We start from the raw sequence: 25,002 nt of genomic DNA, 5'->3' as shown, positions 1-25,002 counted from the left end.
GTGGATAGCACTGCCTTTTCGCTGATCTCTTTCATCATAGTGCCCAGAGTGTTAACACCGAGCGGGCGATTTTCTTACCAGACGGTTTGCACGGCGCCGTTTGCTTTGATCCAGTCGCGACGTCGAGGGGGCTGAAAGAGAGCTTCGCACTTTGGATTCAACTTGGACAGATACAACCTCAGAGCTCGATATATGCAATACGCGCCCTTAAGAAATGCGGACTAACTGATAGGCAACTAACTTCTTCTTGTCTATTGTAGTATCATCAGGTCTGTTTTAGAGTATGCGAGTCCCGCTTGGGCTGGCCTCACGCAATACTTAAGTGATCAAATTGAGTCAATACAAAAGAGGGCGCTAAAAATTATCTTTCCTTCTCTGTGCTATGAGGACGCGCTTAAGAAGTCACGCTTAATCTTGCTGTGCCAGAGGAGGGAGGATGCGTGTATAACATTTCTCAAGCGAAGTTACTCCTCTCCCGACCTGCTACGAAGCTTAGTGCCGAGAGTTGCGAACACAAGACCGTATGCCCTTAGAACAGGAGAATCTGTTTTTGTGGCTGCCTCCGCAAGAACTAACAGATTTGGAAATTTTTGCACCATAAAATACCAGAATCTTGTTTAAAATAGCGAAATGTGATATGTATTAACATTAACAGTTATATTTATGTGTCCGATATGTACGTAATTAATGACCCGCCTTGTAATTCAGTTTATACTGCAAAAAGGTTGAATAAACAATCATTATTATTATTATTATTATTATTATTATTATTATTATTATTATTATTATTATTATTATTATTATTATTATTATTATTATTATTATTATTATAACCATCGGTTAGTGTTTACAATATCATTGAGAAACTCGAAACCGCAGTCGAACGAGGGAAATTGCTCGGCCATAATGGCGGTCTGTCGCTGAATTTCTCAGATTTTCACAGGCAAAAAATCTGACGTGTGCTCCGTGCATATGTACAATTATAATGCACGCACCATACGTATGCTTCGTGCATCGTGGAGTTATAAAGAACTCAGTTTGACCAATCACGGTGCTTGCTTGACCCTGGCTACTTTATAATAATAAATAATCCCCTCTGCAGCATGCTCGTATGTCGGGGGATAATATATCGACTTGAAAAATATGTCCTCAAAATTTTATAGTTGCCCGCCAATCTTTCAGCCGTAGGTATTATCCCCCGATATACCAGCCGTCTTAAGGGCCCATGGGGGAGGGTGACTCCCAGATTTAGAGGTTAAAATTCGTGGTTTCGTACTCATTCCATGCCCATTTGATTATTTTTATAGAAAATGCGCAATATAAATATTAAATATTTATATTAATTATTATTATTATTATTATTATTATTATTATTATTAGTACTATTATTATTATTATTATTATTATTATTGTTATTATTATTATTATTATTATTATTATTATAATAAAATCTTTCTTTATTATAATATTCCAAGCAAAATTGATATTTACAAGTTAAAAGTAGAAAAAAAGAGCTATTAAAACCTATTTACAATTCAATATTTAAAATTCATTTCGATTAAAAAAAAAAAAAAGCGACTATTTCCAAGTACAACAGAGCTATTTTCAAGCACAATTTTTTAACAATAGTAAGACTAAAATTTTGATGAAATAAAAAAGTTGTTAAAAAGATCCTAAAATACTAATTTACAACGTCACGCCATCATTCACTTTCTAAAATTAGCGGAGACACGCTTGGCTAGCGTTTAAGCGGCAGTCATCAATGAAATCCCCAAATGGAATTTTGTGAAAAGGTGTCCTGGAGCCTCGTACGCATGTGTGTACCGACTTTAAAATCTTATTATTGTTATTATTATTATTATTATTATTATTATTATTATTATTATTATTGTTATTATTATTATTATTATTATTATTATTATTATCATTATCATTATTATTATTATTATTATTATTATTATTATTATTATTATTGTTAAATGAAAATGACTTCCGTCAGAGGTATGGTGGAACCTTTTAGAGGTAAAAAAAAACTTGTTCAGACCACACCCACAAAGCACAAAAGCGCTCCCTTGGAGAAGGGGGTGAGGACTCAAGGGGTTCATTTACTAAATGAACTGTGTGTATATGACTAGAAACTTGTGATTGTCAGTGTATCTTTGTCACCTGAAATCGATATTTCGTGCAAAGACGAGGACAGTGGGACAAGCCTTTGCGCTTTGCAAATATATACGTTGATCGTCTTGTCCCCAACATTTTTGAAAAATTCCGTCCTAGAAAAGACCGGAAAAGAATTGGGATTTCCTGCCGCTGGGGAAGTATGCCCTCAAACCCCCAAGAAGATATAAATTTCTGTGCTCATAAATGGCGTGCGTACATCGCGAATAAATTAAGGTACGCCGCTGGCGTTCAATTTGCACTGGAAACAGGTAGATCTGAAAGGTAGATAAGAACGATAGGATACGAAAAAAGCTTCTACTGGGGAATTTTTGCGCGTTGGAGAATTTTTCCTTGAGCAGCAAACCACACCATGGGGGAATAAAATAGACGAAGGTACCTCAGGGCCCAGTTCTGTATTTTCGAAGTGGAAGAAAGGGTGGTCGCCGGATATGATGAAGGGAGAAGAAATTGGCGTTGAATCATATAAGCACAAAATGAAATCATAGCGTGAACCAGATAAGTATGCGTTAATGTCAATACGGAACGAGTTTTCTGGAAACTTTACCAATGGCATAACAAAGATTTATCTGTTACTGCATATACTTTTCTCCAACCGTTAGTGGTTCATTCAACAAAATACACTGAAAACAACCTGCGATAGAAAGCACCAGTCCGGCATTGTTTTAATCTTCAACCCGGGGCGCTGCAAGTTTCATGTCTTGTCAACAAACAACTGCTGAGTCAGGGGAGTCATCAGCATCATGTCCATTCGCAACCATAATCAAATTATTATTTGTGTCGCTCAAGTTTAGTTGCTCTTCATTGACCAATTCCGGGAAAAAACTTACTGGGAAAAAGCCGTTTCGTCTCGAAGAGTTCAAGTAAGAACTTTGTGTGCAAGTAGCTAGAAAATTCAGACTGGAAAGCTTACCCATCCACTCCTCCCCTCCCTTTCCAATCCAAGCCCCCACATGACCAGATGTTCAGTGAATTCTTAACAGCACTGATATTTGCTTTCTGAGGGAAAATATGTACTCCTTACTAACGGAGTTCGGGGTCCGTCCTGTAAGTTACGGACCGAGTTTTTCCGTTGATTTATGGCCCAAGCGCGAAGAGCGCGGGCCATAAATCAACGGGAGGAAACGAGGACTGAGAAAACGAGGCTAGTAAGATATTTATTATATCTCAAAGGTTAAACTTTTAAATCTAGCGGGCCGTACAGTAAAATACGGCCAGCAAAATTGACCAATCACACCGTGCGTAGTAACTGAGACATATTAAATATAGACAAATATACAGGCACATTTTATTTTATACATTTTAATTAAAATCAGCAAATCAGCTATGAAAATACAAAATTTTAACGAATGGAGGCTACTTGCTCAAGTTTAATAAAATGTTATGTGAAATTATTCAAAACAAAATGAACATTGAAATTCTCTTACGAATACAAAAACAAACTCATCAGTACGATGGTACACCATATTTATTTATTAACTTTTACTTTATTTTTGAGTGTAATATACACTTATAAGAAAACTAACAGCAATAACATTAGATGGCAATAGAGACATTAAAGTTGTGAAAGTTTTCTTTTACAAAGTAAACTCTCTTGCACCGCCAAACTTGTTTAATAATATTTTATTTGATATGCAAAAGGCGACGGTTTTAATTTGGCCCTAAAAATAGCTATAAACTGTCCCATATGTTGTGAGAAAACAAAATCTTTTGCTGCTAACCAGCGTTCTACTAAGATCTTGGTAGTTTTAACATTTTAAAGTGAATAAAAGCGAAAGAAACTGACATCGATAATTATTTATTCAGGTTTAGACGCTGCCAGACAATGAAAAGCCCTCTTTAAGGAGTGTAAAATAAAGTTTTGCATTGTATAATACTTTCTGTTGGAACATCCACTCCAGTCACGATCCTGCCCACTGAATTTTATTACGTAGCCTCTATCTTAATAACTTTAACAACTTGACCAACCGTAACCATTTTATCCTGACATGCATTCGCGTTTGTGTAGCGTGTCGACCAAAAGGAAACAAAGTACTAAAAAGGCAGCCAAATTACTTACTTATGCAGTAGATTTGAAATCAATCAATCAATCAAACAAACAATCAAAGACTATATTACCGTGTCAAAAGTACCTAACCAAGGGGAAATACCTAAATTGTCTTTAGCTTTGGCTTAAGTAAACAGAGAATACATTTTACATAAAATCTATTATATTGAAGTAATATAGTTCTTTAGAACTGGAGTCGTAACAGTGGAAAACGCGGTAAATAATTTTCCCACAGTTCCTTACTTAGTAGTCCTCGTCGTTACTGTCCCCCAAAATTCCACTGTACTCCTCCCATCCAACCTGCTAAGTTCCAGACACATCAGTTTAAATTCCATCGCCAGAGACTGTTTGCCCGCCGTTGACTGAGCCTGATGAAAGAAAAAATAACGTAAATAATGCAGAGATCGTTTTTCTTTTGTCGAGTATGCCTCTGTCACTTACTCACACTGAAGTCGAGCCTTAGTGAATCAGAATCGCTGTGTTGAGTGAGCGACCCCGTAATCTTAGTGATGTAATAAGAATAAGCTTTACTATTTCGTCCGCTGTCACTGTGGGTTCGCCTGTAGTGTAGTGGTTATCACGTCTGCCTTGAATGCAGGAGACCGCGCTTCGAGTCCTCGGCAGTGAACCATATTTTCACATAGTACGTAATATCTTGCTTTTACACGTTAACTTAATTTGTTCCTTTGATCAGTATAACAGGTCGTTACAGTGATCATACATGAAAATATGGCTGATTCGATTAACCGCCCAGGGCGCTTATTTAATTTTGGGCCTAAGGGTGGGCGCTTATTTGAAGGTGGACGCTTATTATTTTCCCAACATTTTCTGCAAACGAGGACATTTGTAGGGAATGACAAAACACGGGATAAAAAGTTTATTTCGCTTCAACAAGACAAAACAAAGTGCACAAGCCAACCCCCGTAAACGATTCATATCATATCATATCATATCGTATCGTATCGTATCGTATCGTATCGTATCGTATCGTATCGTATCATATCATATCATATCATATCATATCATATAATATCATATCATATCATATCATATCGTATCGTATCGTATCGTATCGTATCGTATCGTATCATATCATATCCTATATATCATACCATATCATATCATTTTATGACCTCGCATACCACAAATAAGAAGAATTCACTGTTGATCACCTACCAGGAGCAGAACATCCGTACAGCTCTAGTCTCAGACAAGCGGGAGTAGGTCTTCCTTGCCTCATCAGTCCAAAAGGGTGTTTCGGATAAATGCGTATTGATCGTGTCCTGATTGCTGGATGTAAGGTGTTTCTTCTTCGTCGGCAGCAGTTCCTGTTACCAGTATGTTCCTGTAAATGGCACAATATATCTCTAAACTTGATTGGAGAATCACATACGCACACTTTACATACCAACGGAATATTCACCGCACAATTCATTGCTAGCAACAACAACAAGACTTTATTACCATTCATTTTTCATACATTAAGTTGAAAAGATTTTGAAATGTTAAGCGCTTACCAGCTCCCTGAAAAATGTCAGGGAGTTGGTTTAAATAATGTAATTTAATATTTACAGCGGAGGTAGGACAGTTAGGACAGTTATTTTGGTTCTAAATAAAATTAAACAAGAAGTCCGAATCACCTCCCCCCCCCCCCCCTCCCCCGCCCAATTTACGGTGGGGCTTATATTCGGAATTTGGCAGTATGTTGAGTACGTCACATTGCATGAGCTATTTTACCTGGCATTCAGTAGAATCATTTGTTCTACCTATGCGTTGAATGCACAAATTTTCAGAGTAGCTTATATCTGAAATTTAGCAATATGTTGAACTATAGAAACTCCCGAGTTTTTTCCAGGTATTCAGTAGAATTATTTGCTTAATTAAGTAAGTCGTCCATGCGGGGAATGTCAAAGACGCCAATGACTACCACAAAACTTGCATCGGCTTGTCTTAGTGCAATAAGTGCTAACAACTACACGTAACTTTGTTTTGTTGACCTTTAATTAATCTTGAGGGAAAAAGAAGGTTGTTGTTGTTGTTGTTGTTGTTAATTGACGTCATACACCGGAAGTTGTCTTGATAGATGTTTTGACCGAGCGAAGCCAGATCTAAAAGTTCTGAGGACGTGACCGACGAAAAATACAGAAAAGAAAAGTATTACTATAAGCAGCACGTGACGACCGCTTAATAACCAATGTCGATTAAAATAGATACACCACGGTTTTGGAAATTTATTAATTAAGAGGGGAGACTAAAATAGATAGAGTGGAGAAAGATAGCACCCACCCTTTCTCCTGTAACTACACAGCACCCAATTATTTTCTTTCCCCCTCTCCCGGCTCTTGGGAATTAAGGTTGTAATGACGTCATATGACGTACACTGATTAGTTAAAATGGCGGCCATCTTGGATCTGCAATCTTCAATTTCTTTTATTTCCCCCAAAATCTTAGAAAAACCACCAACAATGAACCAAATGTAATCAAAGTGAAAAGAAAAACACAAAATTGATATAAAAACTTGAAAATTTTAAATTTTAAAAACAGATTTCATTTTTTTTTTCGTTAAAATCTTCTTCCGATTTCTAAAAACGTACCTGTCAAAAACTGGTTGCCATAACAACATCAAATTTAGTGTACCCTTACCCGCCAAACTAAATTGTTCCCAGATAAATTTCTTAAAAAGTCACGACGTTTTTGTTTCGTTTGCGCAAATATTTAAAAAGCTATAAATACTCAAAGTCGTCCCTCTTTCCTCCTTTTTTCCCGTCTACCTTAGTTTTACCTGTTTGTATGATGTCCATTTTCCTCCCTCTAAGTATTCGATCTCGTATTTTTTAGACCAAATAAGATCAGATAAACTTCCCTGTGTGACTATTTCAGTTATTGCCTTTTCCTCGTCCAATGTAATTTCAATATATGGATTCTCATCTTCTATCGCTGAGCACCAAGCATTCTCTCCCCCAAGTCGTCCATAGTAGGCTTCGTGATAGGAGTCTAATTGGGAGGATGACGTAATACTTTCATCCGGGATTGATTTGGTTTGCATTCCAAGAGTGTTGTTACATTCTTCTGCAAAAATGTATTTGGTAAAATAAGTCAATTAAGTTTGGCTGACCTCACAAATTGGAAAGGAAATAGAAAAAAATACATGCCATAGTCGAAATTTTATTAACATTACTCCTTTCTATAATTATCCTAATAAAACGCCCGTTGGAAAAATAAGTAATTATCTTTATTATCTTGTCTTTCTTTTCCTCGGTTTTTTTTTTCTTGTTTTGTTTTTGTTCTGCACTTGTTTATTTTACCACATATTTCGACTTTTCCTTTCTAAAGATAACATCATGATAAGTTTTTGCATGATGGGAAACTCGGAAAAATCCGAGTTCCAGATGGAATTTGAACCCATGTAGAACAAATTTTGAAACACTACTGACTCTCTTCTAGTACAGAAATGTTTTTTTTTTTGTTAGAAAAGGGTGTGGTGTGCGTTTATTCGTGGATGGGCGCTTATTTCCTTTTTGGCTTTCAGGGTAGGCGCGTATTCGAGGTGGGCGCTTATACGAATGTAGGCGGTAAATCGAAGAAATACGGTATTCTCTGCTGTCTGTTTCATCTTCCACAAATACCCGGGGAGAAGGGGGGTACTCCCCAATATAAGCTTTTATGTGCCTACCCAAAAAGGTTATACTTCTTTAGCCCTTTTGGTCTGAAAAAAGGTACAAATTGCAACTTGCAGTTTGGTCTGAGAATCTAGAGGCAAGGCCAAGGAAACCGAACAAAAACGGCCTATCTCTGCAAACTGGCTGCCGTCCTGTCCAAGTTCAATTTCGCTGGCATTTGCGTTCTTCCGAACTCACAAGCTCATAACCCAAGTCAGAGTCAAAATCAGAAACTTTGCTGTTCACGAAGATATATTACCCCTACTTTTCGGCCGTTTTCTGAAGTACCCGAGTCTCCACAACCACCCTCTGTTGGAAAAGGTGTTGCATTAGAATGCCAATTGGGACAAATGGCCAAGTGTACTAGTAAATGGCCGGGATGATTAACAAGAAGCTGAAAATATTGTAATATAAAAATTTTATATAAACTAGGGAATAACACAAATGAACAGTTATACACTGAACAATTATGCTGGATTTATTTTCCGAGTATGCCTGTCACTCAATAACACATCATTCTCAAGTGAAATAACTGTTGTTCTACACGACTAAAATGCAGCCTTATACTTGGACAAATCATTGGGTGGAAAATTCGTCACAAAAAAAGATATTTTATTGAGTTCCGAAGAACCTCAGAAAGAATGAAGTCATCTCGGTCCGTGTAAGTGATACATGCTCTTTCAGTGTCATTCAAAATATAATAATTAAACTGTTTTCAAATGGTACGCGACACATCCGATTGCATGTATTACTAAAGTAACTTACTTGAGCATTTGAATGGCAGCACCGTCCACTGGCCCTGGAAACACATTTGCATAGCCATTCCCTCCTGGTTATAGCCTTTATTGCATTTGAATATCACTTTGTACCCAGAAGGGTAATTATCACTTGGATTTGAAATAATTGCATTTTTGGGTGTCGCTGGATCTCCACAGTCTTTTACTGCAAAAAAAGGACAAGTTATGAGTATGTATTCGTTCTCGCTCGGTAGATAATTTAAATTTTTATTTCATTATTATTATTGCAGCGAAGGCGATTGAGACAGGATACTTATCTTACTTATTCCTTACAATTCAACTTTGTGAAACAGTATAGCTTTGTTTAATCTCCTGGCTCCAGCTACAAAAGATGTAACCAAAAGCATCAATTGAAGCGCCAAAAAATTCCGATTAACGGTCTGCGATTTCTCTTTATAGATGACGTAAAGCACTTCTACCATCCTAAAAAACTCTGAAAACTAAAAAATAATAATAAACAATGAGCCTACTTACAGCATCTTGGAGTAAGACCGCTCCATCGCTTCTCGGCAGTGCATCGCTTAACTGGATTTGTGTTCAAACTGTATCCTTCGTTGCAACTGTAATAAGCCGTATCGTTATAACTTGTTCCAGTAAAATTAGTTTGTCCATTCGATATTGCAGGAGGGCTGCCACAGGACATACCTGGTCAAGGTAAAACACAATAATGGTGAATAGGGATAGTGAGGAATTTGATCTGGTTTGCTATTAAACAAAGCTAACACTTGGTAGGTAGTGGTTAAAGTCGTTTATGCCTAAAGCATTGATAATTTCAACGTAAGAAAAACGAAGCATCCATAAACAGGATTCATTGTAACAATAATAAATAACTCATTGGCTAAAAGTTTAAAAATCTATAAGCCGACAACCGCTATGTTGTCTTGAATGGTTAGAAAAATGTGACTCTACGTAAAATGTACATTAGAAAACGCACATGCTACAATGTCGTTAGAGTAAATTTGATCATTACAGTTCGAACACAAGCATAAACAAACAACAATAAGTCAAACCAGGAATTAAACTAAGGAAGAAAACACCAAAATAAAAAATAACAATAAAAGTAAAACATTTATGTCAGTTTAGCGTGTTTCAGCTGCTTACTTAGACTAGGATTTTCCCAGCGGATATGACCAGTTTCTGTTAATAATAACTGATAGCGATTGGGTTCCGTCATCCAGCACTGAAAAGCAAGTCTCAGAACAATATCTAAGACATTCCTCAGATTGGGTCAAATGGTGGACGACATGAGAGGTCCTATCCCTTTCCAAATGCTTGCGCACGCGTACCGAGAGGTGTCGGGATGTTTCCCCAATATACTGAACAAGCATTACAACTTGCACGTGTAAATTTATACACGACACAACAACGGTGCTCAGAAGGAAATAGGATTCTTCACACTAAACATGTTGCGAATCTTAAATGAGGTAAAAACAAGCTTAATTATCGAATCTTTGAAGAAATATTTAACAATTATACGAAGTTTTCTTTGAGCTTCAGCAGAGAATGAACCTACATAAGGTACCTTGAAGTATTGTTCCGAAACACAAGATTGGCCATGAATGTTTCTGTGTGAGCGACTGTGGGCTCTTGATGGTATAATAATTAATTACCTTCTCAAGAAGGAAGGTAAAAGTGTGGCCAATTCACTAAATACTATTAACGATTCCCTGACCTTTGTTTCGTCTTTCACATAAACCGGGGAGGGGGTAGGTGGGTACTCCCCAATATAAGCTATGTGGGCATTGTTAGCCAAAAGGGTACCCTTTTTAAGAGGGTTTTGGTCTGAAAAAGGGTATAGATTTCAACTTGCAGTTTGGTCTAAAAGTCTTAAAACGGATATGGATTCTAGGAACAAGAAAAACGGCCTACGTACCTCTGCACACTGGCTGCCGTCCTGTCCAAGTTCCATTTTGTTGGCATTCGCGTTCTTCTGAACCCGCCAGCTCATAACCCAAGTCGCAGTCAAAATAAACTCTGCTGTTCACGGAGTATATCACCCCTACTTTTCGGCCGTTTTCAGGAGTACCGGGATCTCCACAACCACCCTCTGTTGGGAAAGGTGTTGCATTAGAATGTCAATTGAAACAAATGGCCAAGTGCACTAGTAAATGGCTGATTGAAAAGAACCTGAAACTACTGTAATATAGAAATTTTATAGAAACAAGGAAATAACAGAAATGAACAGTTATACACTGAACAGTTATGTTGGATTTATTTTCCGAGTGTGCCTTGTAACGTATTTGCTAGGACAGACAACGAAGCATCAGAACATCTAAACACAATTCGTTTTAATCTTGTGAGCCGAGTATACATCAAGCGAAGCGGGCGAACACATTCAGGATCCCGGATGTAAACAAAACTGTATAAATTAGCTAAACATGCATAAATTAACATCGTTACATCTCCCTTCGTTGTTCAAAGAAGAAAGAAAAAAGAAAGAGAAACTTAGATTGTTTCTTAGGATCATTTTTCAGGGAACGTGAACGACATAGGACAAGTGTCAGCATGCATAGTCACTAAGGTATGCTGGTCTTCGCAGGACTCTTTCCTGGGCGTTACATCTTTCTGGACTTGTTAAAGTCATCAGCTTGAGGGCTTGGTGCTGCTTGCGGTTTGACCACCTTTTGGGGCATTAATTCAGCTTCTGGTGGTACCTGTTCAACTTTAGGCAAGGGCAGGGGACCAGGATCGGAGCTAGATATCTCAACGGCAGGAGGTGATTGTTTTGGGACTTCAGCTGTGAGACGCAGGTGTCGGCGGTTCCTGCGATACACCCTTCCGTCGTCAGTGATTACTTGGTATGAGCGTACACCAACTTGTTTGTCAACCGTTGCTTGAGTCCAGTGATGACTATACTTGGGTGGATGGATATGAACGGTGCTACCTGGTTTAAGTGGCTGGAGTTCTTTAGTGCCATTGTTGTAATAGAAGGCTTGTTTGTTCTTCTGGGCATGAAGTAGCTGGGAAGTAGTGTCAAATTCGGTTGTGTTAGTAGTCTGCCAGTGGTAGGCAGGAGTCTCTTGAGTAAGGTTTTGAATTTGGCAGTGAGTTTCATTTTTCACTGGAAGATACTCTAGCATGTTTACTTGCTCTGCTTCTATCTCTGTTGGAGACCTTGTTCCCGAGACTGTCATGACGTCTTCCTGATCCTCAGTGGCTTCCTTAAGCAACAGATACGCCCGCCTTAGGGGATCAGCCATAAGAATCAAGGGAGGTTCCCTTTTTGTAAGAAACTTCAAACTCGTAGCGTTGGGGTCTAAGGAGCATTCGTTGTAGCCTTTTGGGTGCATTAAAGAGGCTTTTCTTGAAAATCTCTTCCAGAGGCTTGTGGTCAGATTCAACCAGCACTTTCCTTCCATGCAGGTAGGTTTCAAACTTCTCCATTCCGAATACTATGGCCAATAACTCTTTTTCCATATGCGCGTACAGGACCCCTGTTGGGGTCAGGGACCTGGATGCATATGCGACAGGATGTCCATCTTGCATTAGACACGCTCCCAGACCATGCATGGAGGCATCACACTGTAGTGTAGGCGTGGCACCTGGATCAAAAAGTATTTTAGGACTGGAGTTGTAGAAAGGATCTTCTTTGCCTCTTCCAGGGCTGCACCACGAACCTGCGCATCCCATAAGAACTCGTTGTCGTTTTTGATGAGCTCGCGTAGGGGAGTCGTGACCTCTGAAAGTTTCGGGGCAAACTTCTGTAGGTAGTTAGTCATCCCTAAGAGGCGTTGGATGCTCTGTTTGTCAGTCGGTGTTGGCATCTCTCTGATTGCCTTGACTTTTTCAGGGTCTGGTTGTAACCCATCAGCTGAGAGCACATGGCCCATGTACGCGACTTCCTTGAGTCTTAGCTGCAGCTTTCCCCTATTAAACTTCACACCTTTATCCCGGCAGCGTTGAGGAAGAGCAACTAGTTTTTCATCATGGCCTCTTACTACTTCCTCATCGTTAGCACCACATCCAAATATAAGGATGTCATCAGCGATCGCCTTGCACCCATTCAACCCTGTCAATGCCTGATCTAGTCTTCGCTGGCTGGAATTCTTCAGGGGCTGGCCGGTGAGATGCCGAATGTCATTCGGAGCCATCTGTATCTTCCCCAAGGAGTGCAAAATGTAGTTGCATAGCTACTTTCCTTGTCCAATGACACATGCCAAAACCCATTTTTGGCATCTACCACAGTCAAGCATCTTGCATTTGAGAGCTCAGGAAGGACATCCTCGATTGTCGGCAGCGGGTAGTGATTTCGTTTCAGTGAGGGCTTGGTTAAGTGGTTTGGGGTCCACACACAGTCGGACATTGCCCTTTTTCTTCAAACGATCCAGTTTCTCTTTTAGCTTTTCTTTAATGGCGATTGGCACCTTTCTTGTTGGGAGTTGAACTGGTCATTCGGTATCCGAGTTAACACCAGACCGGTCAAGACCCTGCAACAGAAATTTGTGTCTCCTTAATCTAGACCCCCATCAGATCGGCAAACCAACGTTGTCTATAAAATCCCCTGTGCGGACTGCACATGGAGTTACATTGGAGAAACGAGTAGATGTTTACACAGTACACAAGAAAAAAGGAACATATTCGAAACACCAAAGTTTTTAAAAGTGGCTCCAACGTTGCCAGCCATGCGTGGCTCGAAGGCCATACTATTGATTTTGAGAATGCACGTGTCATCAACAGAGGCAATTCACGCGTAAGAAAAACGTTGGAATCTTGGCACTCTGCGATAACTAGCCAGGCAGACAATAATGCTAAACATCTGCCAAGACAATACTCAATTTTATTATAACTTTATTCATGTCATCAATATTTTTTCTTCACACTTGTATTTTCCTTGTATTATTGTATTTATTCATATTTGTTCGTTATTTTTTCTCACCTCTTTGTATATATATTTCTGCCTTCGCTTTTTACATCTCACTTTTTAAAGATTGCAGACTGGCAATCGAAAGCTAAGTGTTTTTAAACTTTTAATCAGAGAACTTCTTTTGAAATTTTTTAATTTCCTTCAATTGTTGGCTTGAGGTTTCATATGATCTACAGATATAATAATAATAATAATAATAATAATAATAGTAATAATAATAGTTTATTGATATCCCTCTCGCAGCCTAAAAGGCTGAATTACAAGGATGGTTAGTGACAATAGTACAAGACACTACGGTATAAAGACAGTCAGATAAATAATTATATAAATATGATTAAAGCACTAAATAACAGAAAAAACATAACAGAGAAGAGGATTACAACTGGTCTTGATACTTAATGGTGCAGAAATCTGCGAACCGCTTTGTCTTGGGGACAAAGCGCACCGGAACACGTTTGCATGATTGGAGGCAGTACGGCCTGTCAATTGACACGCGAGGAATTAATGGCTAAAGGACAGGAGACGACAGGCAATCACGCTTGCTATTTCATTGTGAGTTTGGAGACTTGAAGGAGCTTCTTGCGTGCTTGATTGTCTCTTACTCCAATGACAATCCTGTCTCTAATTAGACTGTTCTCTAGCACTCAGAAGTTACATGTCTTGGCCAACGTGCGCAGTGCCGTGACGTAAGCATCCAGAGATTCGTTTGGCTCTTGGTCTCTCTTGTTGAACCGATATCTCTCGTACATTTCGTTTGTCTTTCCAATGCAATAACGCTGTAGCTTTTGAAGAACAATATCAATGTCGTTCTTATCGTCTTCATTCTCGAATTCTAAGTCTTTGTACACATTTAGAGCATCTGAGCCAATACAGGTTAACAGTGTGGCAGTTCTCAGTGATTTATTTGCAGCAGGGTTTTCAGGATCTTTTAGACGTGCAGCTATTTCGTAGTTCTTCCAAGCACGGTGGAATTTCTTCCAGTTCGACGCCAAATCCCCTGTGAGCTCTAATTTTGTGGGCAATGGGATGTTTAACGGGATTTGCAACAGATTTGGTTGTGTGAAGGCTTCTTGTACTTGCACAGATGCGCCGCTACCTTCGGGTTTCAGTGGCATAATTCGTATTTTGAAGTTAGCTAGATTTCTTCAGCAGAGCTTCCGTTTCAAAAACACAAGACAATTCCACTCACTGTTGTCTTCCGCTATTCTTTGTGAAGAAGTGGTCGAGTGGCGATTGCAGAACACAGTAGAGATCGACGAGTATCCGATAGAATAACAGTTCGAATATCAGAGTTGCTCGACCACGTGCGTGCAAACAAACCTCTCTCCAGAACACTTTCCAGTAAGCTGAGCGGTAATTCCTCGATGGCAACGGATGTAGAAACTGGTTTTCACTTCTGACACCATGTAACGTATTCGCTAGGAGAGACAACGAAGCACCAGAACATCTAAACACAGCGTTTTAATCTTGTAAGCCAAGTATACATCAAGCAAAGCGGGCGAACACAGACAGGATCCTGGATGTAAACTAAACTGTATAAATTAACTAAACATGCATAAATTAACATCGTTACATGCCTGTCACTGAATGAATAACACATCATTCTCAAGTGAAATAACTGTTGTTCTACACGACTAAAATGTAGCCTTGTACTTGGACAAATCATTGGGTGGAAACTGGGTGACAAAAAGAGATATTTTATTGAGTTCCGCTGAACCTCAGAAGGAATGAAGTCATCTCGGTCCGTATAGTGATACATATCCTTTCAGTGCCATTCAAAATATAATAATGAAACTGTTTCGAAATGATACGCCACTCATCCGATTGCATGTATTAAGTACTTACTTGAGCATTTGAATGGCAGCAGAGTCCACCAACCCTGGAAACACATTTGCGTAGCCATTCCTTCCTGGTTGTAGCCTTTGTTGCATTTGAATATCACTTTGTACCCAGAGGGGTAATTATCATTGGGATTTGAAATTATTGCATTTTTGGGTGTCGCTGGATCTCCACAGTCTTTTACTGCAAAAAAGGGACAAGTTAGGAAAATGTAATTTGTTCTCGCTCGGTAGAAATTTAAATTGTTGTTTCATTATTATTATTGCAGCTAAGGCGATTGAGACAGGATAGTTATCTTACTTATTCCTTATTTTCTATGACAATTTGCTTTTTTGAAGCAGTATAGCCTCCTTTAAGCTTCTGGCCCCAACTACAAAAGATGTCGCCAAAAGCATCAAATGAAGCGGCAAAAAATCCCGATGAAAGGTTTGCGATTTCTCCTTATAGATGACGCAAATCACTTCTACCTATCCTACAAAACTCTTACAACTGGAAAATAATCAGGGGCACCCAACGACAATTTTCTCGCAGATCATTTGAAACGTTATTTAAGACGATCTCGAGTGGATTTAAAGCTCTATAGGTTCATTTAAGCAGCGCTATAATACTTTTATCTGTTCGGTCATTCTAGGGGAACTTGAGTCTTTTCGAAATTAGTAGGGCATTTTTGTACATTTCCCAAAAACCTTAGGTCTTATTTCCTTTCCGAAAATCTTAGCTGACCTTTTTTCGGTACCCGAAACAACATTTTTATCAATCCGAAAACACTAGGCCTTAAATTTTGCATATCACGAAAGTTCGTGGTGAAAATTCCCTTTAGAAAATTGTAGGGGATTAAGGGCCTTCCGAAAACATAATTTACCGAAACGATCCGTTGGGTGCCCCTGAATAATTATAAACATGTGGCTCCTTACGGCATCTTGGAGTAAGGCCGCTCCATCTCCTCTTCGCAGTGCATCGCTTAACTGGATTTGTGTTCAAACTGTATCCTTCGTCGCAACTGTAATAAGCCGTATCGCTAAAACTCGTTCCAGTGGAATTAAGTTGTCCATTGGATATTGCAGGAGGGTCGCCACAGGACATACCTGCTCAAGAGAGAACACAATTGTGATGAATAGGAAGAATGACGAATTTGGTCTGATCTCCTGTAACCGAGGGCTAACGCTTAGAACGTATGGGAACCTCAGTGGTTGAAACCGTTTATACCTTACAGTGCGACTACCGTTACCGGGGTCACTTAAGGTGGCCGAATACAGTTTTTTAGTGCACAGGTGTTAGACTAATAGTTTCATTTTTATCAATAAAATTAATCACCTACGAGAATTACGATTTCTTTCGTTTGCTTTTGCTGTTTATTTTGCGTTGTTTTGTTTGTTCGTTTTATATTCAACCTTGAGTAAAGATGGCAACATGAACTCGCCCACCAAGCGAGAAGCAGTGACAAAAAAATCCCTATCCCGTCTTCAACGAGGTAAGGCTTTCTTCTGTTACGGTTGCAAGTTTCTGATAATCGTTCCGTTTGTTCGATTATTTTCTTTTCATCGTGGATCCTAATAATATAAATAAACATTAAAAACGAAATAATTCGCTATTCACTTTAAGTTCTTATCTACACTGTTGTTTGTTAGATTGATTGACTGCTTTACCATCACAGAACGTTGTGCTTCCACTCCACGTTCTATCTGCTTGGCAGGTTCGACGGCGAGATCCTCGAAGAGAAAAACCTTCATCACAGCTAATTTCCACTTGGTTCGGGAAAGTGGTTTCTTCACCCGACAGAGAACCGTTCATCGGTGGGAAAAGCTTGCCACAGTCAACGGCTTTAACGGAGGATTTAAATCAGGAAATATTAGTTCTATCGACTGAACGCAAACTATTTATCAAATGTTATTGGCTCATGGGCGCCATGATATATTTTTTGTAATATATGAAGCACGAGGAAGAGAGTTTAATCCGATTTCCAAACACTGAGAAGTGGGTTTGAAAAACGAGGCCCAGTTAAGATTTTTAACCATCCTCAAGGACCTTTGGAGTTTTTGATGTAGGAGAAATTCAAAATAAAAGTTCACCAAATTTTATGAAAATTTAGATCATTTTTTCTAAACTTCCTTCCTGTCTTTGAGTTGGAGAAGTGTACTTAATTATCACAAATGTGCACGCCATAGCTTGTTATAGCTCTCAAGAACCTTCCAGCGTGCTCTCGTCTGAGATGTCTTAATGAAAGACAGTATGATGACATCCAGCGGCAACTTGTTCTTGGGCATACTGGTTACAGAGGCGGATCCCTATAGGTGGTTAGAGGGAAGGTACACCAGAAAACTTTGAAAATGCATAATCTGAAATAAGGTATGTATCAAGTTTTTCAGCTTCTCGTAGTGGGGGTCTAACATCCCAAACTGTTCGCTTGGATCCACCCCTGCCAATGTCGACCATTATAAAAAAAAGTCAAGAATCTTAGACTTTTATTTCCTAATAATGAAATGGTGTCTTAGTTAATTAGCAATGTGTTGTTAATTCGGTTGGCTTTACACAGAATGTGGGTGCTATTTATACAGAAACTACATTTACTTAACAATTACATGAATAACTCTTGTCTTAAGGTCTACTAATGTTTAAGATTCCAAGGTCAAGAATGAGCATTCACAGTATTGAATTTACTTACCCTCACAAGTCACTTCTTTTCCACTCCACTGTTTATCCGATGTGCACATTCTTGTTTTTCTTCCTTGCAATTGGTAGCCTTCATCACATTCAAATCTAAGCGAGCTTTGAAAGGTTGTTTGGTTGCCAATGTACCTGCCATTCTTCGGTTTAGGTGGAAAGCCGCAGTCCACCACTGAAAAAAAAGAACAGATTTTTCGCAGTCTTAACTTTTATTTTGCTGTAACTTCTAGACAAGAACTGATTGTCAAATGTCAGAGTTTTGTGCTCAGTGAATTTCGATTTATTCATTTCAGATCCACACCTACTGTTTATCTCTGAAAACAAGTTCCTAATCAAGGAATTACAAAAAAAAAATTAAAGCAAAATCGTACACATGCAGACACATAACCATACTTATCATATCATCTTTACACATTAAATCAACAATTTTTTCTCTCGTATCTCCATTCTTTGGCGATTGAAGCCGTTAAACGGCCTACCTCTGCACACTGGCTGCCGTCCTGTCCAAGTTCCATTTCGTTGGCACTTGCGTTCTTCCGAACCCGCCAGCTCATACCCCAAGTCGCAGTCAAAATAAACTTTGCTGTTTTTAGAGTATATCACCCCTACTTTTCGGCCGTTTTCAGGAGTACCGGGATCTCCACAACTACCCTCTGTTACAAAAAAAACCTTGTTGCATTAGTATATCAATTGGGACAAATGTCCAGGTGGACTGGTACATGGCTGATTGACCAGAACTTGAACCTATTACAACAGAGTATTTACAAACTAACGAATCACAGAATTGGACAGCTGTACAATTAACAATTATGCCGCGAGCACAGCTTGGATATATTACGATTCATAGCCAACGAGAAGGGCAGCGTTATCAAAACTAAGATCAACTAACTCATTGAAAAATGCAATTCCAGAGTTAGCGGCCATTATTACATTCCGTCAAATACCGGCCATTAAATCGTCTTGTAACGTTTCTCGCAAAATAAAATCAGCAATATTAAGCAATATTTATTGGTTGTTTGTAATAAAACAAGTATTCCGCTGGTTCGATTTACCTTCTGGTGCTAGTTTGTTATCACGAGCTCGACACTGAGTGCCTCGTTAGCTACATGTATCTATCATTTCAAAATCTTACATGCGCTCGTAAAATAATTGTTAGGATAAGAATATCGGTTCTAGTTAAGACTCATTCAGTGTTGTCAAACCAAGAAGGAACAGTCAATAGTTAGGACAAGGGAAAGTTGAACCAAAAGCAATAAAAATCGACAGAAAAATCCTCCGTTCTTTCTTGGACTCTTTATCTGTCCGTTTAACTATCTCTCTCCACGACTATCTGGTGCTGACCCCATGAGGATGCTGCCGAGTCACGCAGTATAAAGGTTCTGTTAAATAGAATTTAAAGTCGAAAGTTCTTTTTAATGTTCTTTTAAAATAGAAAGTGCTTGGGCAGATTTCCAAGTCATAATTATAGAAACCTTCCTCAGAGACAATGTGGAACTTGGAGTTGTTCCGTGCTTTATTGTTGCATTTACACAGATGTGGTTTATTTGAAACCGCAGAATTTTTTAAACCAAACGTGAAGGCACAACTAATGCCCAATTTATTAGCTGCATTTCAGTAGTGTAAAAGTGTCCAATAAAATTCGCAGTACAGACAAGAATCGAATTTCACTTTTTTATTTTTCGAATTTTAGGCCAGACACCTCTTGTAAAAAAGTAAAGTGGACTATTAATTCGATGACAGGTTCAACTCCTGTTGGGAAAACTTGGATTTCAAGTCTTTCTTTTTTAATCCGAGTATCCCTGTGTCATTGACTAAATAACACTTCATTTTCTTGTATTTATCAGCCTTGAAATATACCATTGCCATTCAAGTCCTAGCAGTATACAGGATGTTTTACCCATGTACCTAGTTTAATGACCTAGCCCTCTCCCGTAATCTGAAGCTGCGGTTTCCGTTGGAAGAACTTGGGTCTCTTCTTCCAAGTCTACCTTTGTCACTGACTCAGTACACATCATTATCAGAACCTTGAAACTGCGTGACGAAAAAGATCTTTTGTCGAGTTCTTTTGAGCCACAGAAAGTCATCTCGGTCCATGAAAAAGTGTGGTGAAACATATCCTTTCAGTGCCATTCAAAAATTTAATCAAACTGTTTCATCCAATCGCATGTATTACTAAAGTAACTTACTTGAGCATTCCAATGGCAACACAGTCCACTGGCCCTGGAAACACATTTGGGTAGCCATTCCTTCCTGGTTATAGCCATCATTGCATTTGAATATCACTTTGTACCCAGAAGGGTAATTATCACTTGGATTTGAAATTATTGCATTTTTGGGTGTTGCTGGATCTCCACAGTCTTTTACTGCAAAGAAGGGACAAGTTATGAAATTTATTTGCTCACACTTGGTAGATATTTTGCATTATTACAGCAAAGGCGATTGAGACAGGGCACTCACCTAACTAACTCCTTATTTTTTATGACAATTTAACTTTATGAAGTAACCCTAACCTAGCCCTACGAAAAGTTCTCGCTAAAGGCATCAATGAAGTGCCAAGAAATCCCCATAAAGGTTTGTGATTTCTGCTTATAGATGACGCAAAGCCCTTCTTCCCATCTTACAAAGCTCTAACTGTAACGACAGGCGGAAAGACACAGAGTCCGCAAAACACAACTTATTTATTCCGGTTGAACAGCGACCACAAAACTTCAAGATGGCTTCCTACAAGCTCGGTCACGTAACACGCAAGGCGGGAACTAGACTTGTACTTCATGTAACCATACTCGTTACATCTCCCTTCCTAAGTCTAATAGTTTAGTTTATGCATACAGAACGTTAATGATAATAAAAAAGCAATAACATAATGTTCAAATCTGCCTTAGAAAGTCTCCTATATTAAAATGCCCCTGCAAAAGTACATAATAAAGCCAAATTGAAAAAAGGGGCAACAAGGCAGAGTCAGTGTCTTATTTCAGCACTCATAATCTTTTAACCACACTGGGGGGCGGCGGTCCCGCACTGGACGACCTTCAGTATGAGGCCCAGAAACCACTGGTGATGATGGTATCATTGCCTGTGGCGGCTCAGCAGGACTTGACTCCACCAGTTCCATTGGATCGGTCATGTCGAGGTTTGTGTCCACTGACTCCGGTAACTCCTCGGGTGTTGCTCTGAGCCATTTGCGGTTCCGACGATAATGCTTTCCGTTCACTTCAACCAAGTAGGAACGGGTCCCCTCCTCTCCAATGACGCGCCCCAGTGACCATTCCTTCTCGCGTGGCAATCGCATTCTAATGGCATCACCGTCACGCAATTTTGGCAGTTCATGTGAGTGACGATCATAGTAGTATTTCTGCTTCTGCTTTCTAATCTTGATCTTTTCGGGGACATCAGTTATCACCTGTGGAGTTAACAATTGCTAGGCTACTGGGAGACGGGTGCGTGTTCGCCTACCATATAGTAGCTGAACAGGAGAAGCATTCATACCCTCAGTTGGTGTGTTGCGCCACTCAAGTAACGCCAGCAGAGGATCACGCTTATCAGCTCGGGCTTTGGTCAGCAATGACTTGCAAGTCTTAACTGCATTTTCCACACGACCATTACTTTGTGCGTGATAAGGGCTTGATGTGACGTGGTGAAAATCCCATTCCTTACTGAAGGTCTGGAAATCTTCACTGTTGAAGGGGGGCCCATTGTCACTGATGAGAGTCACAGGAATACCATGCCTGGAAAACCACGCCTTTAGAATGGTGATAACACGGTTGCTGGTGGTGCTACTCATATCTTGCACTTCAAAATAGCCAGAGTAGTAGTCAACGGCTATCAAAAATGATTGCCCGTCCAGCACGAAAAGATCAACACCAACTTTCTGCCATGGCAAATTAGGCACATCATGAGGCTTTAAAGGCTCTTTACATTGTTCGGGCTGATAACGGTTACAGATTCCACACCTTGACAAGTGATCTTTGAGCTGGGCTGTGATTCCAGGCCAGTAAACAATGTCGCGGGCACGACGCAATGTTCCTTCTATTCCAATATGTGATTCATGCAGGCTCTTTACAACACCAGAACGCTCTTTAAATGGTATCACAAGGCGATGACCCTTGTATACCAATCCATCTTCTATGGTCAGCTCATCACGGCTGTTCCAATACAGCTCAATTACTTGCCTCCGACGCCGGTCATATTTGTGAGCTTCTGACAGGGTCTCTGGCCAACCCTCATGAATAACATCAGACAGGGTCTGTAATTCTTCATCCTGAGCAGTCTCCTTGCGCAGCTCTTCCAGGCGAGTGGGGGAGACACTTAGATCTTCACCATTTTTAATCTGCTCTAACTCAAAAGCGAACAGTCGTTCTCTGACAGAACGGACGTCACTGTCCTGGGTCTGACTCACTGGTTCCTTTTCCAAGTAAGCGCGACTTAATGTGTCAGCCAAGAACATGGTCTCTCCTTTCTTGTATACCACTTGGATGTCATAGTTCTGTAAGCGGAGACGCATGCGTTGGAGGCGTTTTGGCGAACTGTGGATTGGCTTCTTGAATATGGTTTCCAACGGCTTGTGGTCTGACTGCACAATTACATTGCTCCTTCAAAAAATGTACTGATCAAATTTCTCACAAGCATAAACTATGGCGAGTAGCTCTTTTTCAATCTGCGCATAGTTTTGTTCCGTTTGAGTCATCAAACGAGAGCTGTAAGCCACTGGGCGCTCCTCCTGTAGCAGAGCTGCACCAAGTCCACTTTGGGAAGCATCGCATTGAATGACCACTGGCTTATTCACGTCATAGTAGGCAAGTACAGGTGCAGATACAATCATTTCCTTGACATGGGCCACAGCATCAGTATGACTTTGCAGCCAACACCACTCAGCATCCTTTTCAGTGAGTTTTCTCAAGACTTCTGTTTCTTCGGATAGACGTGGGAGGAACTTTGCCAAGTAGTTCACCATGCCCAGGAACCTACGTAAGGACTGGGCATCAGTCGGGTCTGGCATCCCCACAATTGCCTCAACCTTGTGTGGATCTGGTTTCAGTCCCTCACGGGTTAGAACGTGTCCGATGAAGGGAACTTCTTGCTGTCTCAGTCGGGCTTTCTTCTTGTTCAACTTCAGGTTTCTCTCACGGCAACGGTCTAGGAAGGCACGCACATTCCGGTCATGGTCTGTCTGCCACTCAGCAGGTGTGTTGCCAAATCCAACGATCACAAAATCATCTGCAATTACTTCTACTCCTTTAAGCCCCTCAATGTGCTCTCGCATTTTGCGCTGCCAAACTTCCGGTGCACTATTGATGCCGAATGGCATTCGCTTCCAACGGTAGCGCCCAAACGGGGTGTTAAACGTTGTTAAACTACTAGACTCATCGTCAAGTTCCACTTGCCAGAAACCATTACTGGCATCAAAAACACTGAACAATTTTGCCCCATTCAGCCTAGTTGCAATCTCTTCAATTGTCGGCATCGGGAAGTGTTCACGCTTTATGGCAAGATTCAGATCCCTGGGATCCAAACAGATGCGTAACTTGGTTTCCCCCTCAGCTTCGGTGGATGGCTTGGTCACCACTAGCATACTGGATACCCAGTCAGTAGGATGGTCGACTTGTTCGATTATGTTAGCAGCTACCATTTCTTCGAGTTTCCGCTGAACTCGCTCAGTCATCGCAACAGGTAAACGCCGCGGAGGATGCACTACAGGTCTGATGGACTCGTCTGTTACAATGTGGTACTGTCCGTCCAACTTTCCAAGGCCTTCAAATACATCGTCATACTCTTCCAGCAGTGGCTCTGTGTCGGACTTCAGTACATTGACGCGTGGATCTCGGTCACTGTCTAGGATCTTTATCAAGTTCATTTCCAGCATTGTCTGCTTAGACAGTATGGGCTCATACCCATGGCCCCTGACTACATTGACTTCAATTTTGTGTGCGTTTCCTTTGCGGGAGACATACACTGTGGCTTTGCCCTCGATGGGTTGCTCATCTCCATTAGCTAAAACCAGGATTGACTTGCCGCGTGCATTGAGGAAATTCAAGTGCAGATCGCCAGTCACCTTCTTGTACACATCCAAGGGCAAAAGATTGCATTCAGCCCCCGCGTCCATCAAGAAGCTTACATCGTGACCTGAAAGGGGGTTAGACTCTTTTGATACAGTGAGGGTAACCATCTCACGACCTCCGTTTCCAACACCTGCGGCACTTAAATAAAATCGCTCTTGGACAGAAGACACCTTGCTTTTTGCTGGGCACTTAACAACAAAATGATTCCTTTTTTTACAATATGCACAAATCTGGCCAAAGGCAGGGCAGCTACGTCTTTCGTGGTTCCTACCACAGAATCTGCAGTCCTTGATCCAGCCACTGCTGACAGATGGGACATTTTCTGACTGCTCTTTCTCTTTCTCTTTCACAGCACTCAATCCAGACTCAGCAGACATAACTTTCATTTGGACAGCCGTACTCTCGGCGGCACGAGCGATATCTATAGCTTTCTCAAGAGTCAATTTCTTCTCTTTGAGCAAATTTTCACGTACCTTGGCAGTTTTGGTACCTGTCACCAGTCGATCCCGGAGAAGCTGATCGGGTGTGATTGACTCGAAATCACAATTTGCTGCAATTTGACGAAGCTCCGTCAAATATTGATCAACAGTTTCAGATTCCCGCTGATCCCGCGTAAAGAAAAGAAAACGTTCGTAAATAGTGTTTTCCCTGGGAATGCAATACTCTTCGAACTTGCTTACAACCGCAGCGATTTTCTTCGCGTCGTCTGGCGAGGCCCACGTGAAAGTACGAAACACCTTGTTCGCTTCTTTTCCAATTACGGCCAAAAGTGTTGCTACTTGGCGTGCTTCTTCCTCTTTATCTAGCTTCGTAGCCAGCCTGTAATTATTCCAAGCAGAAACCCAAGTTCGCCAATTGGACGCTGTCGAACCTTCGTTTAGCTCGAGTATGTCAGGAG

General features: G+C 40.3%; 1 protein-coding gene across 27 annotated transcripts in view; it reads right to left on the bottom strand.

Annotated features, from left to right (window-relative positions):
• Positions 1–25,002, bottom strand: part of LOC146483883 (CUB and sushi domain-containing protein 1-like) — a 167,603-nt gene that overhangs the window by 85,591 nt on the left and 57,010 nt on the right. For 19 of the 27 annotated variants that reach the window (XM_085105159.1, XM_085105149.1, XM_085105162.1 and 16 more), the window contains 9 exons: positions 20,235–20,411; positions 18,528–18,701; positions 18,047–18,220; positions 17,031–17,204; positions 16,299–16,469; positions 15,391–15,567; positions 10,555–10,728; positions 9,156–9,326; positions 8,650–8,826 (listed from right to left, as the gene is read on the bottom strand). In XM_085105159.1, the coding sequence (XP_084961285.1) occupies positions 8,650–8,826; positions 9,156–9,326; positions 10,555–10,728; positions 15,391–15,567; positions 16,299–16,469; positions 17,031–17,204; positions 18,047–18,220; positions 18,528–18,701; positions 20,235–20,411 (1,569 nt within the window). The remainder of the gene's footprint in view (positions 1–8,649; positions 8,827–9,155; positions 9,327–10,554; positions 10,729–15,390; positions 15,568–16,298; positions 16,470–17,030; positions 17,205–18,046; positions 18,221–18,527; positions 18,702–20,234; positions 20,412–25,002) is intronic. The other 8 variants (XM_085105165.1, XM_085105168.1, XM_085105150.1 and 5 more) reach the window with 7 other exon arrangements.

This window comes from Pavona decussata, unplaced genomic scaffold (genome assembly GCF_977016875.1).
Source record: "Pavona decussata unplaced genomic scaffold, jaPavDecu1.1 SCAFFOLD_37, whole genome shotgun sequence".
Taxonomy (NCBI): Eukaryota; Metazoa; Cnidaria; class Anthozoa; order Scleractinia; family Agariciidae; genus Pavona; species Pavona decussata.
The sequence above is the reverse complement of the archived record's forward strand: the minus strand, read 5'-3'. Positions and strand labels throughout refer to the sequence as shown.